Source organism: Carassius auratus, unplaced genomic scaffold (genome assembly GCF_003368295.1).
Source record: "Carassius auratus strain Wakin unplaced genomic scaffold, ASM336829v1 scaf_tig00018136, whole genome shotgun sequence".
Lineage (NCBI taxonomy): Eukaryota > Metazoa > Chordata > Actinopteri > Cypriniformes > Cyprinidae > Carassius > Carassius auratus.
This window is the reverse complement of record NW_020524854.1, coordinates 3,146-31,085: the sequence shown is the minus strand read 5'-3', so window position 1 is coordinate 31,085 and position 27,940 is coordinate 3,146. Positions and strand designations below refer to the sequence as shown.

Sequence of the window (27,940 nt, the reverse complement as noted above, 5' to 3'; positions counted from 1 at the left end):
TCTACACAAATGATGTGCAGAGATGCTACACAGAAAACTGCTTCACGGATGATTTCAGCAGATTTCTGTGTATTGTGAGAGGGCCGTGTTTTACCACTTCCCAAAAGACTCAAAACAAATCGATGCACTCCACTGTGTTGAGCGAGACTGCTACCTTTACGTGTTAACAGAAACTTTGGGTTTCCCACTTATGAAGTCCCGAGCACTTCATGTGGGCTGCTGCAGTCTTAGGCCCACCACAAATGCTCTCATTGGTTGAGACACGTGATGACACCCATCCCAAGTCAGTACTGATCAACATCCCACTCCTCCTGTGACCCATGCTTTGACTGTATGTGTATTCAGAGCCAGTGAGCGATGGACTTTCATATTAACAAACAACTGTTAACGCGCGATAAAATAATTGTTGCCGTTAATCAATTAAAACGTTAAGGTGACAATAACATTTTAACTTAATATATATTCTAGTTTAAAACAGCTTTTCTGGGATGTTTTGGACTGCAGGGGACAGACGTTGTAGACTGGGCCTCTGATACTGCTGCAACTATTGCAGGAACCATTGGAGAGCTGAAGATACAACAACTTCTCAGGTGGTCTTATGTGGTGGCCTGAAACAAAACAGAAACAAATACAGTATTATTACAAGTGTTAATACACTACGAATGACATTTTATAAGGTAAAACATACAACTTCTTAAATCTAACAATAAAAGCAAAGCGAGAAAACTTGATTTGAAAATTGAAAATTGAAAAGAAAAATGTTAAACACGTCAAATTATTTTAAAGTGATCTTACGTTTAGTACCGTAAACCACTTGTGGGAAAGGATTTCCTCCAGCTGAATTCGGTTCTTTGGCTTTATTTGCAGGAGAGCGCGGAGCAATCTGCAGCATTCTGTGCAGAAAGATGAGAGGGACATCTGAATATTACCTTAAACTTAACACATGCTTTAATTTAATGATCATATTAGCTGTACGATCTGAGTTCAGGCATCAGAAATCAAGAAAACTTCATGCATTTTCTAACGCCATCTTTCAGAAAGCCACTTGTCCTTGTTTTGTATGTTTAAAATGATAACTGAACTCTTACCGTTTGACAGACCAGTTGTGGACCAGAGATGCAGTTTGAGCATGTGCAGATCTAAGAAACCTGGATAATATCCGGCCACTATTTTAAATAACAGAACCCCCAGTGACCAAACCGTCGCAGGCTTGCCGTGGTACTTTCCCTTTATGTGAAACTCAGGAGGGACGTATGTTGCTGTGCCTGGAAGAAAAAGATTTTGTTAGATGCGCAAGTTCGGTTCACAACAGTGACGAGATCCATGACTGTAACAGTGACGTAATTCTACTGTATATATATCGGGTGCTTCTTGTTGTTTTGGTGACTCACGCCTGGTCCACTCATAATATAATCGTCACTAGAGTTGTAGCTTTTAGATACAGTACATACCAGAGTATGACATGTAGACAGTTGTCCTCAGAATGTCCCCACACCCAAAGTCAATTAGTTTGACTTCAAGTGTCTGGTTGTTGATGAGAAGGTTGCTCAGTTTGATGTCACGGTGGAACACTTGGCGCTGGCAGCACACGTTCGCAGCTTTAGTCACCTGCATCATGACTCGCCGTGCTAAGCTCTCGTTGAGACGTCCACCCTGACGCCCCACAAAGTCTTCCAAAGTCTCGCAAGGAGAGGGACATTCAAGGATCATGACGAAATGGTCACTGTAGTCCTTCCAGTCCAGCAGCTGGATGATCTCTGGCACTCTGGGGCCTTTATTAGCCAGGATTGTGAGAGCGATCTCCAGTGGAACATGTTGCTGATATCCAGGCTAAAAGAAAGACATTGGTAAGATAGAAGTTGTTTTCCAAATAAGCACTTAGTCCAGTTTTCCTACTAGTTAGTGAGAGGAGAACAGAGAGAGTGCATCTTACTTACAATGTATAAACTTGGCCTGTAGGTTTCGGTCTTATTAACATATTTGACCGCCACCTGATCAAGAAAACAAACAACAATTAACTTGTGAAGAGGCCACCATTAAATATATACAGACAAGTTTTGTAAAGTTGAATTGAATTTAAGTTCAACCAGGACAAAAAGATACACTGAGAGGCCTTGCAAACAATAGCATGACATCACAGGAGTATAAAGATGAGACGGGGCAAAATCACTTCGCTAGATACGTTTTCATCAAGTTTTCACTTACTTTAAGGTCATCCTCCAAACGTCTCGCCTCATACACAGAACCAAATCCACCTTCACCCAGCAGATCACCCAGCTGGTAGTGGCTGGAAATGAAGTCTGTTACAAGATAAAACAACTGCAGTTTTACACATTTGTTATAGTTATTATTCCATTTGATTTGATATAAAAATCTTAAATTACAGATGATAACATTTACATCAGTAGAGACTATATTAAATATGTTCATGTTATTATTTGTCACCCCTAAACTATGTGCATATAAAATTACAAAAACTGTTTATTTTACATTTCCCGGATGAAAGATCTGATCATGGCCTTAATCCATTTTCAAGTTGATTTATATGTGTTGAAGTGGATTTTATTTATTTATAATTTCAGATTTAACACATTTTATCAATTCTTCATTGAGGAAACCTTAAAAATTAGACCAAATTAGAGACCAAACAAGACGCTTAAAAGCTATTATAATCTATAATTTAAAACTAGAATGATCCAATTGATTAATTAATGAATGTCCCAGTTATGGATGTGTAGGTATGAATGATGACTGGTCATGCTCATGTCATTTACCATCACTGCATCTGGCTTTCTGTTCTTTCTGGTTCTTCACTTTCTCTCTCTGCTGCTCTTGTTCTTGCTTCAGCTCTTCTTCACCCTGAACTGGGTTCGAGCTGCGCTTCTTCAGATGTTTCTTCACAGCTCCGTAGAAAGAGGCCACCCTCCACCACTTCTTTTTCTTCTTCTCTTTCTCCATCACCTTCCTCTCCTGGTCGTTTCCCTCAGCAGCATCAGCAGTGCTCTCATGAGGATGTTGTTCCTCTGTGCTGCTGCTGGGGTTTGGGGGGGTGCTGAGATCACATCCGTGGCTATCTGGGCCTCTATTTGCCAGGATGTTGAGGTCCTTCTCTTCTGGAAGACGTTGTGGAGATCCAAGCTAAAAGAGAGACAGTTTTTACAACGGTAAGGTGAAAGTTCTTTTCCAAACGAGGATTTAGTTACTCTACTGAAATAAATAACTGTTTGTTTTAAAAGAGAGAAGAAGTGCATCCTACTAACAGTGTATAAACCTCCCACATCTTCATCAGTCTTGTTAAGATGTTTCACAGACACCTGATCAAGAAAATGAACAACTTACCTCATGTGTAGACGCCTCATCATTCCTGTCATGAAATCTATGCTACATTTTGTAAAGTTTGATTTAATTTAAACCCAACCAGGACAAAAAGACACACTGAGAGGCCTTCCTAACAATATAATTATATAACCAAATGATGAAGATAAGACAGGACTAAATGTATTTTCTAGCTAGGCAAGTTTTCATTCATCTTTTACTTACTTCAGGGTCATCCTTCAAACGTGTCGCCTCAGCGTCAAATCCACCTTCACACAGCTGATCGCTCACGAGGTTGTGTCTGACAGTGTAGTCTGTTAAAAGATGAAACAACTGCAGTTAACCTAAAAGTTCAAATATTTGTATTATTCAATTTTAATTCATATATAATCTCATAGAATTATTTTTAAACATATCCTGGATCTTATCCTTGATCAGTCTTCAAGTTTCTTTAACCTCCTGAAACCCGAGAGATTGCCTGTTGTGCATTTTATAATTTTTCTTGCTATTTGGGATATGTAGGACCTAATAAGTATAATACCTAAAATTTGTTTTTGTACAGGAAGTAGTTTTCCCAGAAAAAAGATGTCCTCATGTGAGGACAGTGGGTCTATCATGATGTGAAATGCTGCAAAGCAGTTTCATTCACTTTGCAAGCACAGATGCACATTGCATGTCATGCATCGCACACAGGATTTCCCAGTGCAGCCTTGTGCTCTGCATTCATGCATTTCATTTATAAAGTTATGTTATGTCCTCGGCAGAGGACATCGGGACTCAATTTCTAAAAAAAAAATGAAAAGACATGAATGAAAATGCATAGGCAAAAACAATAGATTTTTTTAAATCACCAATAAATTTTTAATGTTCAAGATTTTTTTTTTTTTTTTACCAAACTTTGTATAAAGATGATTCTCAACTATGGTATAACAGAATAATTCAGTATAACATTTTTCTTTCTGCAAAATGTGTGTAAAATTACCATTAATGGGTTTTCTAATTATATACAATGTATCTATAAACTAAATCTAATTTGCATATAAATGTGTTTTTGGGGCAACATGTAATGAAAAAAGAAGTGTAATAATGTGAGTAATAATTGTCAAGATTTTCATAATAATATATAATATTTCATAGAATATTGAAATATAATTTCTTTCTCTATTCATTTGTTATGTCTCCAAAAATGCGTCATAAGCATGCGTTTAGTCCCGGTGTCCTCATCTGAGGACATGTATGAAATCAATGTCCTGTTTAGTAACAGAAAGTCATATTTTGATTTGAAACCCCATAACATATTTCTGAGATGTTGATTTATGACACAGAATTTAAAAATTAGACAGATTTAAATGATAACTACAATATATTATAGAAATATTATCATATTTCTATAAGAGTGTCACTAAATTAATTTCAGACATTTTGATGACCAAGGAGAGGGAGTGGTCATGTGAAACATCCAATCATTTGGTATCTCTGAAAAGCCCTGAATGTGCTCTGTACAGGACATCCAGATCTAAAACTGTGGCATGAACAGACTCAGAGAAATTCACAAAAATATAATGTCCTCATATGAGGCCACAGGGTCTCAAGAGGTTATTTATTATTGTGCTTATATGAATGTTTTTATTTAAGATTCCCCTGATTTGACTTATCTATATTGAGGAAACATTAAAAAGATAGGAAAAGGGTATTGAAGACTAAATAAGACAACCATTATAATCTATCCTCTAGATTAATTTACTACAAATGGATATCCAGGGATAAATGATGGCATTTGATGTAAAGTACAGAGCTTCAGTAAACTGTGTAACATATTCTTATGAGTTGATCATTGATTTACCATCACTGCATCTGTCTTTACACTGGTTCTGGTTCTTCACTCCCTCACTCTGCTCTTGCTCTTGCTGCAGCTCTACTTCACCCTGAACTGGGTTCGAGCTGCGCTTCAGATGTTTCTTCACAGCTCCAAACAAAGAAGACAACCTCCACCACTTCTTTTTCTTCTTCCCTTTCTCCATAACCTTCCTCTCCTCGTCGTTTCCCTCAGCAGCATCAGCAGTGCTCTCATGAGGATGTTGTTCCTCTGTGCTGCTGCTGGGGTTTGGGGGTGTGTTGAGATCACACACCTGACTCTCCGTCAACGGATGAACTCGACAAGGTCGCTGAAACATTGTTGTCAAAATCGATAACAATCGCTGAAAATAACTGCTCAGTTTCACTCACCACTGCTACTAAACCCACAAAATGATTTCTTGGACTTATAAGTTCTACGAAATCGAGTTCTTTCTGTGACGTCACGATAACCTGCGCGCCCTTTTTTTTTTTTTTTTTTTTTTCACGCCGCTCGCGCCGGATTCACGAAGCATTCTTAGAAAAAAATATTCTTAACTGCCATGTTCTCCTTCTAACGTAAGGGGGAAAAAAGTATGCAATTTTCTTGCATTTTCGAGAATTTTAATTTTTTTTACAGAACAAGTCAGAAAGGGAGTTCATTTTTAATTTAAGCCAACAAATAAATGAACAATCTTTGGCGGTATTAAGCACACGTGCAGCGCGCGCACACTTCATCTCGTGACAGGCTCTTTATTCAAAAACATGCGCGTTTATTGTGATTATTACGAAGTGTTTTTCATTGAGTTTATCAGCGAGTCTTCAGCAAGAACCAGCACTGATTCAATAATGCATGTCATTTTCTTCTTCTGAAGTTTTTTTTACAAGAATCGCATTTTTTAAGAACTTTTTGGAATTTTTCTTAGGACATTTCTTAACTTATTTTTCTTACAGATTTCTTAAGATGATTTTCGTGAATCAGACCCCTGATCTTAATATTTTAAACTGGGATCATAATGAATCCCAGGGGTCTATCATTCAATGACAATAGTAAACTATACCTAAAAGACCGATTAAACAATTGTTAAACAATTCACAATTAAACTAGTAAAGAAAAACATGTTGCCCACCATATGAAACAAAATATATGTATTAAATGTATTTTATGAATTTAAATATTTAAATTTCATATAAATGCAACTCTTATAATTATCTAGGCCTATCTGTCTATAGATATAGACTAAGGTGACCAGATTTCTGAAATTAAAACCGGGGGCACTTCAGTGGTCAAAATATCACTGAAATCTCACTTTTTATTATCTACGAATTAAAAAACTGGGACAGTATGTTTTTGTGTTTTTATTTGATTGTTGTGGGTTCCATACATTAATTTCATAATTGATACAGTGGTGTTTGAGGATCAAACCTACCCCAGGGTTTTATTTTTATTTTTATACAATTCACCAAAAATCACACCGAAAAATAATAACCATTGCAAATATCCTGGAGTGTAAAAAGTCCACTCTGGTAAGAACAACACTAAACATTTAAAAAAGCTGTCATGTCTATATATCAAAACATGAATTATATTTAAATTCTTGTCACTGACAGTATTTGCACTCAGCCATTTTGTGCATTCAACCAATATACTACAGCTTAAACATATATCAAAATGAAATATATATATATATATATATATATATATATATATATATATATATATTAGGGCTGTAACGGTACTCAAAAATCACGGTTCGGTACGTACCTCGGTTTTAAAGTCATGGTTCGGTTCATTTTCGGTACAGTAAGCGATAGAAATGCAAACATTAAACTGCAGGTTGTTTATTACTATAAACTTTTTTTTTAACAATTTGTTTTTTAAAATACTTTTTAATGAAATATATATAAAATAAAAAAAGAATAAGAAATAAAATACTGCTGCAAAGTTCTCCACTAAATAAAATACTCTCAGTCTTAAACCACGCCACGCTCACGCCACGCAGCCAGTGTGTCACAGACCTTAGAATCAGGGCGGGATTTGCGCTGAACGCTGAGACTTCCGCCACTTAATATGTTCATTTGGAAACACAAAAATGTACCCATATTCTGCATACAAAATATTGCATTCGGTACACACGTGCACCATACCGAAAGCCCTGTACTGAAACGGTCCGGTACCAATACACGTACCGTTACACCCCCAATATATATATTTATATATATAAAGAGAGATATCTTTTAATTATTTATTTATCTATAAATAAAGCACAGAATTTCTAACACATGCAGCGTGATTGTATGAACATTTCTGAGCAGCAAATGTGATAGACCTGTAAAACAATATATTCAAGATTCAAGATTTTATTTTTCACATAAAAGTTATATAACATACAAAAAGCAGTGAATTGTAGGTCTGGCATACTCTTTATAGACTGTGCCAAAAATAAGAAAATTAAATATACACAATATATTAAACTTCTATACAGATGATGTGCAGAGATGCTACACAGAAAACTGCTTCACGGATGATTTCAGCAGATTTCTGTGTATTGTGAGAGGGCCGTGTTTTACCGCTTCACAAAAGACTTAAAACAAATCGATGCACTCCACTGTGTTGAGCGAGAGCGCTTCTCTGCTGCCTTTACATGTTAACAGAAACTTTGGGTTTCCCACTTATGAAGTCCCGAGCACTTCATGTGAGCTGCTGCAGTCTTAGGCCCACCACAAATACTCTCATTGGTTGAGACACGTGATGACACCCATCCCAAGTCAGTACTGATCAACATCCCACTCCTCCTGTGACCCATGCTTTGACTGTATGTGTATTCAGAGCCAGTGAGCAATGGACTTTCATATTAACAAACAACTGTTAACGCGCGATAAAATAATTGTTGCCGTTAATCAATTAAAACGTTAAGGTGACAATAACATTTTAACTTAATATATATTCTAGTTTAAAACAGCTTTTCTGGGATGTTTTGGACTGCAGGGGACAGACGTGGTAGACTGGGCCTCTGATACTGCTGCAACTATTGCAGGAACCATTGGAGAGCTGAAGATACAACAACTTCTGAGGTGGTCTTATGTGGTGGCCTGAAACAAAACAGAAACAAATACAGTATTATTACAAGTGTTAATACACTACGAATGACATTTTATAAGGTAAAACATACAACTTCTTAAATCTAACAATAAAAGCAAAGCGAGAAAACTTGATTTGAAAATTGAAAATTGAAAAGAAAAATGTTAAACATGTCAAATTATTTTAAAGTGATCTTAGGTTTAGTACCGTAAACCACTTGTGGGAAAGGATTTCCTCCAGCTGAATTCGGTTCTTTGGCTTTATTTGCAGGAGAGCGCGGAGCAATCTGCAGCATTCTGTGCAGAAAGATGAGAGGGACATCTGAATATTACTTTAAACTTAACACATGCTTTAATTTAATGATCATATTAGCTGTACGATCTGAGTTCAGGCATCAGAAATCAAGAAAACTTCATGCAATTTCTAACGCCATCTTTCAGAAAGCTACTTGTCCTTGTTTTGTATGTTTAAAATGATAACTGAACTCTTACCGTTTGACAGACCAGTTCTGGACCAGAGATGCAGTTTGAGCATGTGCAGATCTAAGAAACTTGGATAATATCCGGCCACTATTTTAAATAACAGAACCCCCAGTGACCAAACCGTCGCAGGCTTGCCGTGGTACTTTCCCTTTATGTGAAACTCAGGAGGGACGTATGTTGCTGTGCCTGGAAGAAAAAGATTTTGTTAGATGCGCAAGTTCGGTTCACAACAGTGACGAGATCCATGACTGTAACAGTGTCGTAATTCTACTGTATATATATCGGGTGCTTCTTGTTGTTTTGGTGACTCACGCCTGGTCAACTCATAATATAATCGTCACTAGAGTTGTAGCTTTTAGATACAGTACATACCAGAGTATGACATGTAGACAGTTGTCCTCAGAATGTCCCCACACCCAAAGTCAATTAGTTTGACTTCAAGTGTCTGGTTGTTGATGAGAAGGTTGCTCGGTTTGATGTCACGGTGGAACACTTGGCGCTGGCAGCACACGTTCGCAGCTTTAGTCACCTGCATCATGACTCGCCGTGCTAAGCTCTCGTTGAGACGTCCACCCTGACGCCCCACAAAGTCTTCCAAAGTCTCGCAAGGAGAGGGACATTCAAGGATCATGACGAAATGGTCACTGTAGTCCTTCCAGTCCAGCAGCTGGATGATCTCTGGCACTCTGGGGCCTTTATTAGCCAGGATTGTGAGGGCGATCTCCAGTGGAACATGTTGCTGATATCCAGGCTAAAAGAAAGACGTTGGTAAGATAGAAGTTGTTTTCCAAATAAGCACTTAGTCCAGTTTTCCTACTAGTTAGTGAGAGGAGAACAGAGAGAGTGCATCTTACTTACAATGTATAAACTTGGCCTGTAGGTTTCGGTCTTATTAACATATTTGACCGCCACCTGATCAAGAAAACAAACAACAATTAACTTGTGAAGAGGCCACCATTAAATCTAAACAGACAAGTTTTGTAAAGTTGAATTGAATTTAAGTTCAACCAGGACAAAAAGATACACTGAGAGGCCTTGCAAACAATAGCATGACATCACAGGAGTATAAAGATGAGACGGGGCAAAATCACTTCGCTAGATACGTTTTCATCAAGTTTTCACTTACTTTAAGGTCATCCTCCAAACGTCTCGCCTCATACACAGAACCAAATCCACCTTCACCCAGCAGATCACCCAGCTGGTAGTGGCTGGAAATGAAGTCTGTTACAAGATAAAACAACTGCAGTTTTACACATTTGTTATAGTTATTATTCCATTTGATTTTATATAAAAATCTTAAATTACAGATGATAACATTTACATCAGTAGAGACTATATTAAATATGTTCATGTTATTATTTGTCATCCCTAAACTATGTGCATATAAAATTACAAAAACGGTTTATTTTACATTTCCCGGATGAAAGATCTGATCATGGCCTTAATCCATTTTCAAGTTGATTTATATGTGTTGAAGTGGATTTTATTTATTTATAATTTCAGATTTAACACATTTTATCAATTCTTCATTGAGGAAACCTTAAAAATTAGACCAAATTAGAGACCAAACAAGACGCTTAAAAGCTATTATAATCTATAATTTAAAACTAGAATGATCCAATTGATTAATTAATGAATGTCCTAGTAATGGATGTGTAGGTATGAATGATGACTGGTCATGCTCATGTCATTTACCATCACTGCATCTGGCTTTCTGTTCTTTCTGGTTCTTCACTTTCTCTCTCTGCTGCTCTTGCTCTTGCTTCAGCTCTTCTTCACCCTGAACTGGGTTCGAGCTGCGCTTCAGATGTTTCTTCACAGCTCCGTAGAAAGAGGCCACCCTCCACCACTTCTTTTTCTTCTTCTCTTTCTCCATCACCTTCCTCTCCTGGTCGTTTCCCTCAGCAGCATCAGCAGTGCTCTCATGAGGATGTTGTTCCTCTGTGCTGCTGCTGGGGTTTGGGGGGGTGCTGAGATCACACCCGTGGCTGTCTGGGCCTCTATTTGCCAGGATGTTGAGGTCCTTCTCCTCTGGAGGACGTTGTAGAGATCCAAGCTAAAAGAGAGACAGTTTTTACAACGGTAAGGTGAAAGTTCTTTTCCAAACGAGGATTTAGTTACTCTACTGAAATAAATAACTGTTTGTTTTAAAACAGAGGAGAAGTGCATCCTACTAACAGTGTATAAACCTCCCACATCTTCATCAGTCTTGTTAAGATGTTTCACAGACACCTGATCAAGAAAATGAACAACTTACCTCATGTGTAGACGCCTCATCATTCCTGTCATGAAATCTATGCTACATTTTGTAAAGTTTGATTTAATTTAAACCCAACCAGGACAAAAATATACACTGAGAGGCCTTGCTAACAATATAATTATATAACCAAATGATGAAGATAAGACAGGACTAAATGTATTTGCTAGCTAGGCAAGTTTTCATTCATCTTTTACTTACTTCAGGGTCATCCTTCAAATGTGTCGCCTCAGCGTCAAATCCACCTTCACACAGCTGATCACTCACGAGGTTGTGTCTGACAGTGTAGTCTGTTAAAAGATGAAACAACTGCAGTTAACCTAAAAGTTCAAATATTTGTATTATTCAATTTTAATTCATATATAATCTCATAGAATTATTTTTAAACATATCCTGGATCTTGCCATTGATCAGTCTTCAAATTTCTTTATTTATTATTGTGCTTATGTGATTTTTTTTAATTTAAGATTCCCCTGATTTGACTTATCTATATTGAGGAAACATTAAAAAGATAGGAAAAGGGTATTGAAGACTAAATAAGAAAGCTATTATAATCTATCCTCTAGATTAATTTACTACAAATGGATATCCAGGGATAACTGATGGCATTTGATGTAAAGTACAGAGCTTCAGTAAACTGTGTAACATATTCTTATGAGTTGATCATTGATTTACCATCACTGCATCTGTCTTTACACTGGTTCTGGTTCTTCACTCCCTCACTCTGCTCTTGCTCTTGCTCTACTTCACCCTGAACTGGGTTCGAGCTGCGCTTCAGATGTTTCTTCACAGCTCCAAACAAAGAAGACAACCTCCACCACTTCTTTTTCTTCTTCCCTTTCTCCATAACCTTCCTCTCCTCGTCGTTTCCCTCAGCAGCATCAGCAGTGCTCTCATGAGGATGTTGTTCCTCTGTGCTGCTGCTGGGGTTTGGGGGTGTGTTGAGATCACACACCTGACTCTCCGTCAACGGATGAACTCGACAAGGTCGCTGAAACATTGTTGTCAAAATCGATAACAATCGCTGAAAATAACTGCTCAGTTTCACTCACCACTGCTACTAAACCCACAAAATGATTTCTTGGACTTATAAGTTCTACGAAATCGAGTTCTTTCTGTGACGTCACGATAACCTGCGCGCCCTTTTTTTTTTTTTTTTTTCACGCCGCTCGCGCCGGATTCACGAAGCATTCTTAAGAAAAAAATATTCTTAACTGCCATGTTCTCCTTCTAACGTAAGGGGGAAAAAAGTATGCAATTTTCTTGCATTTTCGCGAATTTTAATTTTTTTTACAGAACAAGTCAGAAAGGGAGTTCATTTTTAATTTAAGCCAACAAATAAATGAACAATCTTTGGCGGTATTAAGCACACGTGCAGCGCGCGCACACTTCATCTCGTGACAGGCTCTTTATTCAAAAACATGCGCGTTTATTGTGATTATTACGAAGTGTTGTTCATTGAGTTTATCAGCGAGTCTTCAGCAAGAACCAGCACTGATTCAATAATGCATGTCATTTTCTTCTTCGGAAGTTTTTTTTACAAGAATCGCATTTTTTAAGAACTTTTTGGAATTTTTCTTAGGACATTTCTTAACTTATTTTTCTTACAGATTTCTTAAGATGATTTTCGTGAATCAGACCCCTGATCTTAATATTTTAAACTGGGATCATAATGAATCCCAGGGGTCTATCATTCAATGACAATAGTAAACTATACCTAAAAGACCGATTAAACAATTGTTAAACAATTCACAATTAAACTAGTAAAGAAAAACATGTTGCCCACCATATGAAACAAAATATATGTATTAAATGTATTTTATGAATTTAAATATTTAAATTTCATATAAATGCAACTCTTATAATTATCTAGGCCTATCTGTCTATAGATATAGACTAAGGTGACCAGATTTCTGAAATTAAAACCGGGGGCACTTCAGTGGTCAAAATATCACTGAAATCTCACTTGTTATTATCTACGAATTAAAAAACTGGGACAGTATGTTTTTGTGTTTTTATTTGATTGTTGTGGGTTCCATACATTAATTTCATAATTGATACAGTGGTGTTTGAGGATCAAACCTACCCCAGGGTTTTATTTTTATTTTTATACAATTCACCAAAAATCACACCGAAAAATAATAACCATTGCAAATATCCTGGAGTGTAAAAAGTCCACTCTGGTAAGAACAACACTAAACATTTAAAAAAGCTGTCATGTCTATATATCAAAACATGAATTATATTTAAATTCTTGTCACTGACAGTATTTGCACTCAGCCATTTTGTGCATTCAACCAATATACTACAGCTTAAACATATATCAAAATGAAATATATATATATATATATATATATATATATATATATATATATATATATATATTAGGGCTGTAACGGTACTCAAAAATCACGGTTCGGTACGTACCTCGGTTTTAAAGTCATGGTTCGGTTCATTTTCGGTACAGTAAGCGATAGAAATGCAAACATTAAACTGCAGGTTGTTTATTACTATAAACTTTTTTTTTTAACAATTTGTTTTTTAAAATACTTTTTAATGAAATATATATAAAATAAAAAAAGAATAAGAAATAAAATACTGCTGCAAAGTTCTCCACTAAATAAAATACTCTCAGTCTTAAACCACGCCACGCTCACGCCACGCAGCCAGTGTGTCACAGACCTTAGAATCAGGGCGGGATTTGCGCTGAACGCTGAGACTTCCGCCACTTAATATGTTCATTTGGAAACACAAAAATGTACCCATATTCTGCATACAAAATATTGCATTCGGTACACACGTGCACCATACCGAAAGCCCTGTACTGAAACGGTCCGGTACCAATACACGTACCGTTACACCCCCAATATATATATTTATATATATAAAGAGAGAGAGATATCTTTTAATTATTTATTTATCTATAAATAAAGCACAGAATTTCTAACACATGCAGCGTGATTGTATGAACATTTCTGAGCAGCAAATGTGATAGACCTGTAAAACAATATATTCAAGATTCAAGATTTTATTTTTCACATAAAAGTTATATAACATACAAAAAGCAGTGAATTGTAGGTCTGGCATACTCTTTATAGACTGTGCCAAAAATAAGAAAATTAAATATACACAATATATTAAACTTCTATACAGATGATGTGCAGAGATGCTACACAGAAAACTGCTTCACGGATGATTTCAGCAGATTTCTGTGTATTGTGAGAGGGCCGTGTTTTACCGCTTCCCAAAAGACTCAAAACAAATCGATGCACTCCACTGTGTTGAGCGAGACCGCATCTCTGCTGCCTTTACGTGTTAACAGAAACTTTGGGTTTCCCACTTATGAAGTCCCGAGCACTTCATGTGGGCTGCTGCAGTCTTAGGCCCACCACAAATGCTCTCATTGGTTGAGACACGTGATGACACCCATCCCAAGTCAGTACTGATCAACATCCCACTCCTCCTGTGACCCATGCTTTGACTGTATGTGTATTCAGAGCCAGTGAGCAATGGACTTTCATATTAACAAACAACTGTTAACGCGCGATAAAATAATTGTTGCCGTTAATCAATTAAAACGTTAAGGTGACAATAACATTTTAACTTAATATATATTCTAGTTTAAAACAGCTTTTCTGGGATGTTTTGGACTGCAGGGGACAGACGTGGTAGACTGGGCCTCTGATACTGCTGCAACTATTGCAGGAACCATTGGAGAGCTGAAGATACAACAACTTCTGAGGTGGTCTTATGTGGTGGCCTGAAACAAAACAGAAACAAATACAGTATTATTACAAGTGTTAATACACTACGAATGACATTTTATAAGGTAAAACATACAACTTCTTAAATCTAACAATAAAAGCAAAGCGAGAAAACTTGATTTGAAAATTGAAAATTGAAAAGAAAAATGTTAAACATGTCAAATTATTTTAAAGTGATCTTAGGTTTAGTACCGTAAACCACTTGTGGGAAAGGATTTCCTCCAGCTGAATTCGGTTCTTTGGCTTTATTTGCAGGAGAGCGCGGAGCAATCTGCAGCATTCTGTGCAGAAAGATGAGAGGGACATCTGAATATTACTTTAAACTTAACACATGCTTTAATTTAATGATCATATTAGCTGTACGATCTGAGTTCAGGCATCAGAAATCAAGAAAACTTCATGCAATTTCTAACGCCATCTTTCAGAAAGCTACTTGTCCTTGTTTTGTATGTTTAAAATGATAACTGAACTCTTACCGTTTGACAGACCAGTTCTGGACCAGAGATGCAGTTTGAGCATGTGCAGATCTAAGAAACTTGGATAATATCCGGCCACTATTTTAAATAACAGAACCCCCAGTGACCAAACCGTCGCAGGCTTGCCGTGGTACTTTCCCTTTATGTGAAACTCAGGAGGGACGTATGTTGCTGTGCCTGGAAGAAAAAGATTTTGTTAGATGCGCAAGTTCGGTTCACAACAGTGACGAGATCCATGACTGTAACAGTGTCGTAATTCTACTGTATATATATCGGGTGCTTCTTGTTGTTTTGGTGACTCACGCCTGGTCAACTCATAATATAATCGTCACTAGAGTTGTAGCTTTTAGATACAGTACATACCAGAGTATGACATGTAGACAGTTGTCCTCAGAATGTCCCCACACCCAAAGTCAATTAGTTTGACTTCAAGTGTCTGGTTGTTGATGAGAAGGTTGCTCGGTTTGATGTCACGGTGGAACACTTGGCGCTGGCAGCACACGTTCGCAGCTTTAGTCACCTGCATCATGACTCGCCGTGCTAAGCTCTCGTTGAGACGTCCACCCTGACGCCCCACAAAGTCTTCCAAAGTCTCGCAAGGAGAGGGACATTCAAGGATCATGACGAAATGGTCACTGTAGTCCTTCCAGTCCAGCAGCTGGATGATCTCTGGCACTCTGGGGCCTTTATTAGCCAGGATTGTGAGGGCGATCTCCAGTGGAACATGTTGCTGATATCCAGGCTAAAAGAAAGACGTTGGTAAGATAGAAGTTGTTTTCCAAATAAGCACTTAGTCCAGTTTTCCTACTAGTTAGTGAGAGGAGAACAGAGAGAGTGCATCTTACTTACAATGTATAAACTTGGCCTGTAGGTTTCGGTCTTATTAACATATTTGACCGCCACCTGATCAAGAAAACAAACAACAATTAACTTGTGAAGAGGCCACCATTAAATCTAAACAGACAAGTTTTGTAAAGTTGAATTGAATTTAAGTTCAACCAGGACAAAAAGATACACTGAGAGGCCTTGCAAACAATAGCATGACATCACAGGAGTATAAAGATGAGACGGGGCAAAATCACTTCGCTAGATACGTTTTCATCAAGTTTTCACTTACTTTAAGGTCATCCTCCAAACGTCTCGCCTCATACACAGAACCAAATCCACCTTCACCCAGCAGATCACCCAGCTGGTAGTGGCTGGAAATGAAGTCTGTTACAAGATAAAACAACTGCAGTTTTACACATTTGTTATAGTTATTATTCCATTTGATTTTATATAAAAATCTTAAATTACAGATGATAACATTTACATCAGTAGAGACTATATTAAATATGTTCATGTTATTATTTGTCATCCCTAAACTATGTGCATATAAAATTACAAAAACGGTTTATTTTACATTTCCCGGATGAAAGATCTGATCATGGCCTTAATCCATTTTCAAGTTGATTTATATGTGTTGAAGTGGATTTTATTTATTTATAATTTCAGATTTAACACATTTTATCAATTCTTCATTGAGGAAACCTTAAAAATTAGACCAAATTAGAGACCAAACAAGACGCTTAAAAGCTATTATAATCTATAATTTAAAACTAGAATGATCCAATTGATTAATTAATGAATGTCCTAGTAATGGATGTGTAGGTATGAATGATGACTGGTCATGCTCATGTCATTTACCATCACTGCATCTGGCTTTCTGTTCTTTCTGGTTCTTCACTTTCTCTCTCTGCTGCTCTTGCTCTTGCTTCAGCTCTTCTTCACCCTGAACTGGGTTCGAGCTGCGCTTCAGATGTTTCTTCACAGCTCCGTAGAAAGAGGCCACCCTCCACCACTTCTTTTTCTTCTTCTCTTTCTCCATCACCTTCCTCTCCTGGTCGTTTCCCTCAGCAGCATCAGCAGTGCTCTCATGAGGATGTTGTTCCTCTGTGCTGCTGCTGGGGTTTGGGGGGGTGCTGAGATCACACCCGTGGCTGTCTGGGCCTCTATTTGCCAGGATGTTGAGGTCCTTCTCCTCTGGAGGACGTTGTAGAGATCCAAGCTAAAAGAGAGACAGTTTTTACAACGGTAAGGTGAAAGTTCTTTTCCAAACGAGGATTTAGTTACTCTACTGAAATAAATAACTGTTTGTTTTAAAACAGAGGAGAAGTGCATCCTACTAACAGTGTATAAACCTCCCACATCTTCATCAGTCTTGTTAAGATGTTTCACAGACACCTGATCAAGAAAATGAACAACTTACCTCATGTGTAGACGCCTCATCATTCCTGTCATGAAATCTATGCTACATTTTGTAAAGTTTGATTTAATTTAAACCCAACCAGGACAAAATATACACTGAGAGGCCTTGCTAACAATATAATTATATAACCAAATGATGAAGATAAGACAGGACTAAATGTATTTGCTAGCTAGGCAAGTTTTCATTCATCTTTTACTTACTTCAGGGTCATCCTTCAAATGTGTCGCCTCAGCGTCAAATCCACCTTCACACAGCTGATCACTCACGAGGTTGTGTCTGACAGTGTAGTCTGTTAAAAGATGAAACAACTGCAGTTAACCTAAAAGTTCAAATATTTGTATTATTCAATTTTAATTCATATATAATCTCATAGAATTATTTTTAAACATATCCTGGATCTTGCCATTGATCAGTCTTCAAATTTCTTTATTTATTATTGTGCTTATGTGATTTTTTTTAATTTAAGATTCCCCTGATTTGACTTATCTATATTGAGGAAACATTAAAAAGATAGGAAAAGGGTATTGAAGACTAAATAAGAAAGCTATTATAATCTATCCTCTAGATTAATTTACTACAAATGGATATCCAGGGATAACTGATGGCATTTGATGTAAAGTACAGAGCTTCAGTAAACTGTGTAACATATTCTTATGAGTTGATCATTGATTTACCATCACTGCATCTGTCTTTACACTGGTTCTGGTTCTTCACTCCCTCACTCTGCTCTTGCTCTTGCTCTACTTCACCCTGAACTGGGTTCGAGCTGCGCTTCAGATGTTTCTTCACAGCTCCAAACAAAGAAGACAACCTCCACCACTTCTTTTTCTTCTTCCCTTTCTCCATAACCTTCCTCTCCTCGTCGTTTCCCTCAGCAGCATCAGCAGTGCTCTCATGAGGATGTTGTTCCTCTGTGCTGCTGCTGGGGTTTGGGGGTGTGTTGAGATCACACACCTGACTCTCCGTCAACGGATGAACTCGACAAGGTCGCTGAAACATTGTTGTCAAAATCGATAACAATCGCTGAAAATAACTGCTCAGTTTCACTCACCACTGCTACTAAACCCACAAAATGATTTCTTGGACTTATAAGTTCTACGAAATCGAGTTCTTTCTGTGACGTCACGATAACCTGCGCGCCCTTTTTTTTTTTTTTTTTTCACGCCGCTCGCGCCGGATTCACGAAGCATTCTTAAGAAAAAAATATTCTTAACTGCCATGTTCTCCTTCTAACGTAAGGGGGAAAAAAGTATGCAATTTTCTTGCATTTTCGCGAATTTTAATTTTTTTTACAGAACAAGTCAGAAAGGGAGTTCATTTTTAATTTAAGCCAACAAATAAATGAACAATCTTTGGCGGTATTAAGCACACGTGCAGCGCGCGCACACTTCATCTCGTGACAGGCTCTTTATTCAAAAACATGCGCGTTTATTGTGATTATTACGAAGTGTTGTTCATTGAGTTTATCAGCGAGTCTTCAGCAAGAACCAGCACTGATTCAATAATGCATGTCATTTTCTTCTTCGGAAGTTTTTTTTACAAGAATCGCATTTTTTAAGAACTTTTTGGAATTTTTCTTAGGACATTTCTTAACTTATTTTTCTTACAGATTTCTTAAGATGATTTTCGTGAATCAGACCCCTGATCTTAATATTTTAAACTGGGATCATAATGAATCCCAGGGGTCTATCATTCAATGACAATAGTAAACTATACCTAAAAGACCGATTAAACAATTGTTAAACAATTCACAATTAAACTAGTAAAGAAAAACATGTTGCCCACCATATGAAACAAAATATATGTATTAAATGTATTTTATGAATTTAAATATTTAAATTTCATATAAATGCAACTCTTATAATTATCTAGGCCTATCTGTCTATAGATATAGACTAAGGTGACCAGATTTCTGAAATTAAAACCGGGGGCACTTCAGTGGTCAAAATATCACTGAAATCTCACTTGTTATTATCTACGAATTAAAAAACTGGGACAGTATGTTTTTGTGTTTTTATTTGATTGTTGTGGGTTCCATACATTAATTTCATAATTGATACAGTGGTGTTTGAGGATCAAACCTACCCCAGGGTTTTATTTTTATTTTTATACAATTCACCAAAAATCACACCGAAAAATAATAACCATTGCAAATATCCTGGAGTGTAAAAAGTCCACTCTGGTAAGAACAACACTAAACATTTAAAAAAGCTGTCATGTCTATATATCAAAACATGAATTATATTTAAATTCTTGTCACTGACAGTATTTGCACTCAGCCATTTTGTGCATTCAACCAATATACTACAGCTTAAACATATATCAAAATGAAATATATATATATATATATATATATATATATATATATATATATATATATATATATATATATATATATATTAGGGCTGTAACGGTACTCAAAAATCACGGTTCGGTACGTACCTCGGTTTTAAAGTCATGGTTCGGTTCATTTTCGGTACAGTAAGCGATAGAAATGCAAACATTAAACTGCAGGTTGTTTATTACTATAAACTTTTTTTTTTAACAATTTGTTTTTTAAAATACTTTTTAATGAAATATATATAAAATAAAAAAAGAATAAGAAATAAAATACTGCTGCAAAGTTCTCCACTAAATAAAATACTCTCAGTCTTAAACCACGCCACGCTCACGCCACGCAGCCAGTGTGTCACAGACCTTAGAATCAGGGCGGGATTTGCGCTGAACGCTGAGACTTCCGCCACTTAATATGTTCATTTGGAAACACAAAAATGTACCCATATTCTGCATACAAAATATTGCATTCGGTACACACGTGCACCATACCGAAAGCCCTGTACTGAAACGGTCCGGTACCAATACACGTACCGTTACACCCCCAATATATATATTTATATATATAAAGAGAGAGAGATATCTTTTAATTATTTATTTATCTATAAATAAAGCACAGAATTTCTAACACATGCAGCGTGATTGTATGAACATTTCTGAGCAGCAAATGTGATAGACCTGTAAAACAATATATTCAAGATTCAAGATTTTATTTTTCACATAAAAGTTATATAACATACAAAAAGCAGTGAATTGTAGGTCTGGCATACTCTTTATAGACTGTGCCAAAAATAAGAAAATTAAATATACACAATATATTAAACTTCTATACAGATGATGTGCAGAGATGCTACACAGAAAACTGCTTCACGGATGATTTCAGCAGATTTCTGTGTATTGTGAGAGGGCCGTGTTTTACCGCTTCCCAAAAGACTCAAAACAAATCGATGCACTCCACTGTGTTGAGCGAGACCGCATCTCTGCTGCCTTTACGTGTTAACAGAAACTTTGGGTTTCCCACTTATGAAGTCCCGAGCACTTCATGTGGGCTGCTGCAGTCTTAGGCCCACCACAAATGCTCTCATTGGTTGAGACACGTGATGACACCCATCCCAAGTCAGTACTGATCAACATCCCACTCCTCCTGTGACCCATGCTTTGACTGTATGTGTATTCAGAGCCAGTGAGCAATGGACTTTCATATTAACAAACAACTGTTAACGCGCGATAAAATAATTGTTGCCGTTAATCAATTAAAACGTTAAGGTGACAATAACATTTTAACTTAATATATATTCTAGTTTAAAACAGCTTTTCTGGGATGTTTTGGACTGCAGGGGACAGACGTTGTAGACTGGGCCTCTGATACTGCTGCAACTATTGCAGGAACCATTGGAGAGCTGAAGATACAACAACTTCTGAGGTGGTCTTATGTGGTGGCCTGAAACAAAACAGAAACAAATACAGTATTATTACAAGTGTTAATACACTACGAATGACATTTTATAAGGTAAAACCAACTTATTAAATCTAACAATAAAAGCAAAGCGAGAAAACTTGATTTGAAAATTGAAAATTGAAAAGAAAAATGTTAAACATGTCAAATTATTTTAAAGTGATCTTAGGTTTAGTACCGTAAACCACTTGTGGGAAAGGATTTCCTCCAGCTGAATTCGGTTCTTTGGCTTTATTTGCAGGAGAGCGCGGAGCAATCTGCAGCATTCTGTGCAGAAAGATGAGAGGGACATCTGAATATTACTTTAAACTTAACACATGCTTTAATTTAATGATCATATTAGCTGTACGATCTGAGTTCAGGCATCAGAAATCAAGAAAACTTCATGCAATTTCTAACGCCATCTTTCAGAAAGCTACTTGTCCTTGTTTTGTATGTTTAAAATGATAACTGAACTCTTACCGTTTGACAGACCAGTTCTGGACCAGAGATGCAGTTTGAGCATGTGCAGATCTAAGAAACCTGGATAATATCCGGCCACTATTTTAAATAACAGAACCCCCAGTGACCAAACCGTCGCAGGCTTGCCGTGGTACTTTCCCTTTATGTGAAACTCAGGAGGGACGTATGTTGCTGTGCCTGGAAGAAAAAGATTTTGTTAGATGCGCAAGTTCGGTTCACAACAGTGACGAGATCCATGACTGTAACAGTGTCGTAATTCTACTGTATATATATCGGGTGCTTCTTGTTGTTTTGGTGACCCACGCCTGGTCAACTCATAATATAATCGTCACTAGAGTTGTAGCTTTTAGATACAGTACATACCAGAGTATGACATGTAGACAGTTGTCCTCAGAATGTCCCCACACCCAAAGTCAATTAGTTTGACTTCAAGTGTCTGGTTGTTGATGAGAAGGTTGCTCGGTTTGATGTCACGGTGGAACACTTGGCGCTGGCAGCACACGTTCGCAGCTTTAGTCACCTGCATCATGACTCGCCGTGCTAAGCTCTCGTTGAGACGTCCACCCTGACGCCCCACAAAGTCTTCCAAAGTCTCGCAAGGAGAGGGACATTCAAGGATCATGACGAAATGGTCACTGTAGTCCTTCCAGTCCAGCAGCTGGATGATCTCTGGCACTCTGGGGCCTTTATTAGCCAGGATTGTGAGGGCGATCTCCAGTGGAACATGTTGCTGATATCCAGGCTAAAAGAAAGACGTTGGTAAGATAGAAGTTGTTTTCCAAATAAGCACTTAGTCCAGTTTTCCTACTAGTTAGTGAGAGGAGAACAGAGAGAGTGCATCTTACTTACAATGTATAAACTTGGCCTGTAGGTTTCGGTCTTATTAACATATTTGACCGCCACCTGATCAAGAAAACAAAACAACAATTAACTTGTGAAGAGGCCACCATTAAATATATACAGACAAGTTTTGTAAAGTTGAATTGAATTTAAGTTCAACCAGGACAAAAAGATACACTGAGAGGCCTTGCAAACAATAGCATGACATCACAGGAGTATGAAGATGAGACGGGGCAAAATCACTTCGCTAGATAAGTTTTCATCAAGTTTTCACTTACTTTAAGGTCATCCTCCAAACGTCTCGCCTCATACACAGAACCAAATCCACCTTCACCCAGCAGATCACCCAGCTGGTAGTGGCTGGAAATGAAGTCTGTTACAAGATAAAACAACTGCAGTTTTACACATTTGTTATAGTTATTATTCCATTTGATTTTATATAAAAATCTTAAATTACAGATGATAACATTTACATCAGTAGAGACTATATTAAATATGTTCATGTTATTATTTGTCACCCCTAAACTATGTGGCATATAAAATTACAAAAACGGTTTATTTTACATTTTCCCGGATGAAAGATCTGATCATGGCCTTAATCCATTTTCAAGTTGATTTATATGTGTTGAAGTGGATTTTATTTATTTATAATTTCAGATTTAACACATTTTATCAATTCTTCATTGAGGAAACCTTAAAAATTAGACCAAATTAGAGACCAAACAAGACGCTTAAAAGCTATTATAATCTATAATTTAAAACTAGAATGATCCAATTGATTAATTAATGAATGTCCTAGTAATGGATGTGTAGGTGTGAATGATGACTGGTCATGCTCATGTCATTTACCATCACTGCATCTGGCTTTCTGTTCTTTCTGGTTCTTCACTTTCTCTCTCTGCTGCTCTTGCTCTTGCTTCAGCTCTTCTTCACCCTGAACTGGGTTCGAGCTGCGCTTCAGATGTTTCTTCACAGCTCCGTAGAAAGAGGCCACCCTCCACCACTTCTTTTTCTTCTTCTCTTTCTCCATCACCTTCCTCTCCTGGTCGTTTCCCTCAGCAGCATCAGCAGTGCTCTCATGAGGATGTTGTTCCTCTGTGCTGCTGCTGGGTTTGGGGGGGTGCTGAGATCACATCCGTGGCCATCTGGGCCTCTATTTGCCAGGATGTTGAGGTCCTTCTCTTCTGGAAGACGTTGTGGAGATCCAAGCTAAAAGAGAGACAGTTTTTACAACGGTAAGGTGAAAGTTCTTTTCCAAACGAGGATTTAGTTACTCTACTGAAATAAATAACTGTTTGTTTTAAAAGAGAGAAGAAGTGCATCCTACTAACAGTGTATAAACCTTCCACATCTTCATCAGTCTTGTTAAGATGTTTCACAGACACCTGATCAAGGAAAATGAACAACTTACCTCATGTGTAGACGCCTCATCATTCCTGTCATGAAATCTATGCTACATTTTGTAAAGTTTGATTTAATTTAAACCCAACCAGGACAAAAATATACACTGAGAGGCCTTCCTAACAATATAATTATATAACCAAATGATGAAGATAAGACAGGACTAAATGTATTTTCTAGCTAGGCAAGTTTTCATTCATCTTTTACTTACTTCAGGGTCATCCTTCAAACGTGTCGCCTCAGCGTCAAATCCACCTTCACACAGCTGATCGCTCACGAGGTTGTGTCTGACAGTGTAGTCTGTTAAAAGATGAAACAACTGCAGTTAACCTAAAAGTTCAAATATTTGTATTATTCAATTTTATTTCATATATAATCTCATAGAATTATTTTTAAACATATCCTGGATCTTATCCTTGATCAGTCTTCAAGTTTCTTTATTTATTATTGTGCTTATATGAATGTTTTTATTTAAGATTCCCCTGATTTGACTTATCTATATTGAGGAAACATTAAAAAGATAGGAAAAGGGTATTGAAGACTAAATAAGACAACTATTATAATCTATCCTCTAGATTAATTTACTTCAAATGGATATCCAGGGATAAATGATGGCATTTGATGTAAAGTACAGAGCTTCAGTAAACTGTGTAACATATTCGTATGAGTTGATCAATTAATTTACCATCACTGCATCTGTCTTTACACTGGTTCTGTTCTTCACTCCCTCACTCTGCTCTTGCTCTTGCTGCAGCTCTACTTCACCCTGAACTGGGTTCGAGCTGCGCTTCAGATGTTTCTTCACAGCTCCAAAATAAAGAAGACAACCTCCACCACTTCTTTTTCTTCTTCCCTTTCTCCATAACCTTCCTCTCCTCGTCGTTTCCCTCAGCAGCATCAGCAGTGCTCTCATGTAGGATGTTGTTCCTCTGTGCTGCTGCTGGGGTTTTGGGGGGTGTTGAGATCACACACCTGACTCTCCGTCAACGGATGAACTCGACAAGGTCGCTGAAACATTGTTTGTCAAAATCGATAACAATGCGCTGAAAATAAACTACTCAGTTTTCACTCACCACTGCTACTAAACCCACCAAAATGATTTCTTGGGACTTATAAGTTCTACGAAATCGAATTCTTTCTGTGACGTCACGATAACCTGCGCGCGCCCTTTTTTTCACGCCGCTCGCGCCGGATTCACGAAGCATTCTTAAGAAAAAATATTCTTAACTGCCATGTTCTCCTTCTAACGTAAGGGGGAAAAAGTATGCAATTTTCTTGCATTTCCGAGAATTTTAATTTTTTTTTTTACAGAACAAGTCAGAAAGGGAGTTCATTTTTAATTTAAGCCAACAAATAAATGAATAAATCTTTGGCGGTATTAAGCACACGTGCAGCGCGCGCACACTTCATCTCGTGACAGGCTCTTTATTCAAAACATGCGCGTTTATTGTGATTACGAAGTGTTTTTCATTGAGTTTATCAGCGAGTCTTCAGCAAGAACCAGCACTGATTCAATAATGCATGTCATTTTCTTCTTCGGAATTTTTTTTTACAAGAATCGCATTTTTTAAGAACTTTTTGGAATTTTTCTTAGGATATTTCTTAACTTATTTTTCTTACAGATTTCTTAAGATGATTTTCGTGAATCAGACCCCTGATTTTAATATTTTAAACTGTGATCATAATGAATCCCAGGGGTCTATCATTCAATGACAATAGTAAACTATACCTAAAAGACCGATTAAACAATTGTTAAACAATTCACAATTTAGTAGAAAAGAAAAACATGTTGCCCACCATATGAAACTAAATATATGTATTAAATGTATTTTATGAATTTAAATAGCCTATTTAAATTTCATATAAATGCAACTCTTATAATTATCTGGGCCTATCTGTCTATAGATATAGACTAAGGTGACCAGATTTCTGAAATTAAAACCGGGGGCACTTCAGTGGTCAAAATATCACTGAAATCTCACTTGTTATTATCTACGAATTAAAAAACTGGGACAGTATGTTTTTGTGTTTTTATTTGATTGTTGTGGGTTCCATACATTAATTTCATAATTGATACAGTGGTGTTTGAGGATCAAAACCTACCCCAGGGTTTTATTTTTATTTTTATACAATTCACCAAAATCACACCGAAAAATAATAACCATTGCAAATATCCTGGAGTGTAAAAAGTCCACTCTGGTAAGAACAACACTAAACATTTAAAAAAGCTGTCATGTCTATATATCAAAACATGAATTATATTTAAATTCTTGTCACTGACAGTATTTGCACTCATTTTGTGCATTCAACCAATATACTACAGCTTAAACATATATCAAAATGAAATATATATATGTATATATAATATATATATATATATATATATATATATATATATATATATATATATATATATATTCAGGGTATCTTCACATTTTTTGACAGCAAATTTAATGACTTTTAAGACCTTTTTAAGTCCTCAAAGGGAAAATTTAAGACTTTATCTAAACAAAAATACAGGAAAATGTTCAGTCCGACAACACAGATTGATGTGGCGAAGCATTAGTGTGGCACAACTCACCACAGCCACGCTCAAGACAGGTCAAAGGGTCACAAAAACTTTATACAAGGTGCTGATTGACCTTACAACCCTGACATGGTTGACTATGTATAAACTATCAGCCTTTAGGGTAACTTCAGGTAATTTCTAAATTCTGGCCCCTCATAGCAGTTTGAAAAAGACATGGAAGACAGCCCCAGGACATTACAAAAGCCCATTTCATCATACTTGATCTAAATTATGGTTAAATGTTGCTGCTAATAGCCTTGAGCTGGGTTTGGGGTTCTCCCCCAAGAAATGTTGTTCAGGGTCTGATTAGTGTTTTCTATGTCATTTCAGACACAGATAAATGCAAGCACATACAATAATTCTATGCATAGACCTAATGAATGACAGACAATTGTAGGAAAGATCAGGATCAGAAATTTATTGCATGTTCCAGTTGTGGAGATCCATGACTTTCCAATTTACTGTGGGTCCATCCATTGACACAGAAAGCATGTTCCTTAAATTAAGTTCCTTGGTGCCCTCCTGAAATTATTAAAAAAATAAAATCAAAACAAAGTCCACCTCAAGAATGATAACATTTTCATTTATGTTCACTCAGATTAGATGGTTTGTCTAAAGTAGTGATTCTCAAACTGTGGTCTGGGGACCACTGGAGGCATGCCAGATTACAAAGAGGTCTGTGAGCAAAAGTCATCAACCAAAAATGACTGACATGGACTGTGACACCGTTGTACATTTCCAATTCCACTTCTCATGACTTGTTTTCTAATCATGCACATTATTAGCAGGTGAAGTTAGCCATGGTTTCAGAAGACTAAAAATGGCCTAACATTTTTACATGCATTAGGGATGCTCATTAAGCCAAATATGTCAAGTTTTTCTTTTCTTTTTTTTTATTGGCTAAGTGGTCCTTGATTTGAAAGAAAAAAATGTTTGAGAAACAAGTTAAGCCATAATAGTGAATGCCCACGAATTGGGCCTATGTGATAGGGTTCAGTGTCAACGTTGTTAACCTAAAATTGAGAAGCACAAACAGATATTTGGAGTCTAATTATGAACTGGCTACATTATTTAATTCAATTAAATTTTACTTTTCACATAAAAAAATATGCAAGAAGCATAATGCATATTGAATGCTTTATACAATAAAGTTTATTTACAGCACTGCCTTCCATCCATTAATGCAGTAGTCCTATGCCTAGATGTCACCCACAACATTTTTTTAACTGATTGGATGGGGACAATATATCGATGCATTTTGAATCGAGAAATTATTCTGGATCGATTCCAATTTTCTGAATGCATTGCGATTCTCTCTCGAATCGATTCTTAGTTTAGTTTTTAACAGGCAGATGCCACTGCGTGCTTTAGATGCCTTACACACACCACTTGAACCTACTATAAAATAATAATTAATAAAG

General features: G+C 36.9%; 4 protein-coding genes and 1 long non-coding RNA gene across 6 annotated transcripts; all 5 read right to left on the bottom strand.

Moving 5' to 3' along the window:
* Positions 1-114: 114 nt before the first annotated feature.
* LOC113075959 (serine/threonine-protein kinase pim-2-like) lies at positions 115-5,336 on the bottom strand. Its single transcript, XM_026248603.1, has 11 exons — positions 5,159-5,336; positions 3,541-3,629; positions 3,091-3,138; positions 2,930-3,003; positions 2,775-2,809; positions 2,206-2,300; positions 1,938-1,991; positions 1,452-1,830; positions 1,089-1,265; positions 796-893; positions 115-608 (listed from the first exon to the last, which is right to left on the bottom strand). The coding sequence occupies exons 1-11, from the start codon at positions 5,334-5,336 to the stop codon at positions 597-599; spliced, it is 1,239 nt and encodes a 412-aa protein (XP_026104388.1). The 3' UTR covers positions 115-596.
* A 2,550-nt stretch (positions 5,337-7,886) lies between these two features.
* Positions 7,887-12,198, bottom strand: LOC113075965 (serine/threonine-protein kinase pim-2-like). Its single transcript, XM_026248609.1, has 9 exons — positions 11,645-12,198; positions 11,171-11,259; positions 10,408-10,768; positions 9,839-9,933; positions 9,571-9,624; positions 9,085-9,463; positions 8,722-8,898; positions 8,438-8,526; positions 7,887-8,241 (listed from the first exon to the last, which is right to left on the bottom strand). The coding sequence occupies exons 1-9, from the start codon at positions 11,967-11,969 to the stop codon at positions 8,230-8,232; spliced, it is 1,581 nt and encodes a 526-aa protein (XP_026104394.1). The 5' UTR covers positions 11,970-12,198; the 3' UTR covers positions 7,887-8,229.
* Positions 12,199-14,086: 1,888 nt separating this feature from the next.
* LOC113075964 (serine/threonine-protein kinase pim-2-like) lies at positions 14,087-18,685 on the bottom strand. Its single transcript, XM_026248607.1, has 9 exons — positions 18,132-18,685; positions 17,658-17,746; positions 16,896-17,256; positions 16,327-16,421; positions 16,059-16,112; positions 15,573-15,951; positions 15,210-15,386; positions 14,926-15,014; positions 14,087-14,729 (listed from the first exon to the last, which is right to left on the bottom strand). The coding sequence occupies exons 1-9, from the start codon at positions 18,454-18,456 to the stop codon at positions 14,718-14,720; spliced, it is 1,581 nt and encodes a 526-aa protein (XP_026104392.1). The 5' UTR covers positions 18,457-18,685; the 3' UTR covers positions 14,087-14,717.
* A 1,906-nt stretch (positions 18,686-20,591) lies between these two features.
* LOC113075968 (serine/threonine-protein kinase pim-1-like) lies at positions 20,592-23,654 on the bottom strand. The gene is made up of 7 exons (XM_026248613.1): positions 23,399-23,654; positions 22,828-22,922; positions 22,559-22,612; positions 22,073-22,451; positions 21,710-21,886; positions 21,426-21,514; positions 20,592-21,232 (listed from the first exon to the last, which is right to left on the bottom strand). The coding sequence occupies exons 1-7, from the start codon at positions 23,577-23,579 to the stop codon at positions 21,221-21,223; spliced, it is 987 nt and encodes a 328-aa protein (XP_026104398.1). The 5' UTR covers positions 23,580-23,654; the 3' UTR covers positions 20,592-21,220.
* Positions 23,655-23,664: 10 nt separating this feature from the next.
* Positions 23,665-24,666, bottom strand: LOC113075969 (uncharacterized). 2 transcript variants are annotated; one of them, XR_003281077.1, is made up of 4 exons: positions 24,636-24,666; positions 24,162-24,250; positions 23,881-23,934; positions 23,665-23,758 (listed from the first exon to the last, which is right to left on the bottom strand). It is a non-coding gene; the product is annotated as an uncharacterized LOC113075969 (long non-coding RNA). The 2 variants fall into 2 exon arrangements; XR_003281076.1 differs by lacking the exon at positions 23,881-23,934.
* Between the last annotated feature and the right edge of the window lie 3,274 nt (positions 24,667-27,940).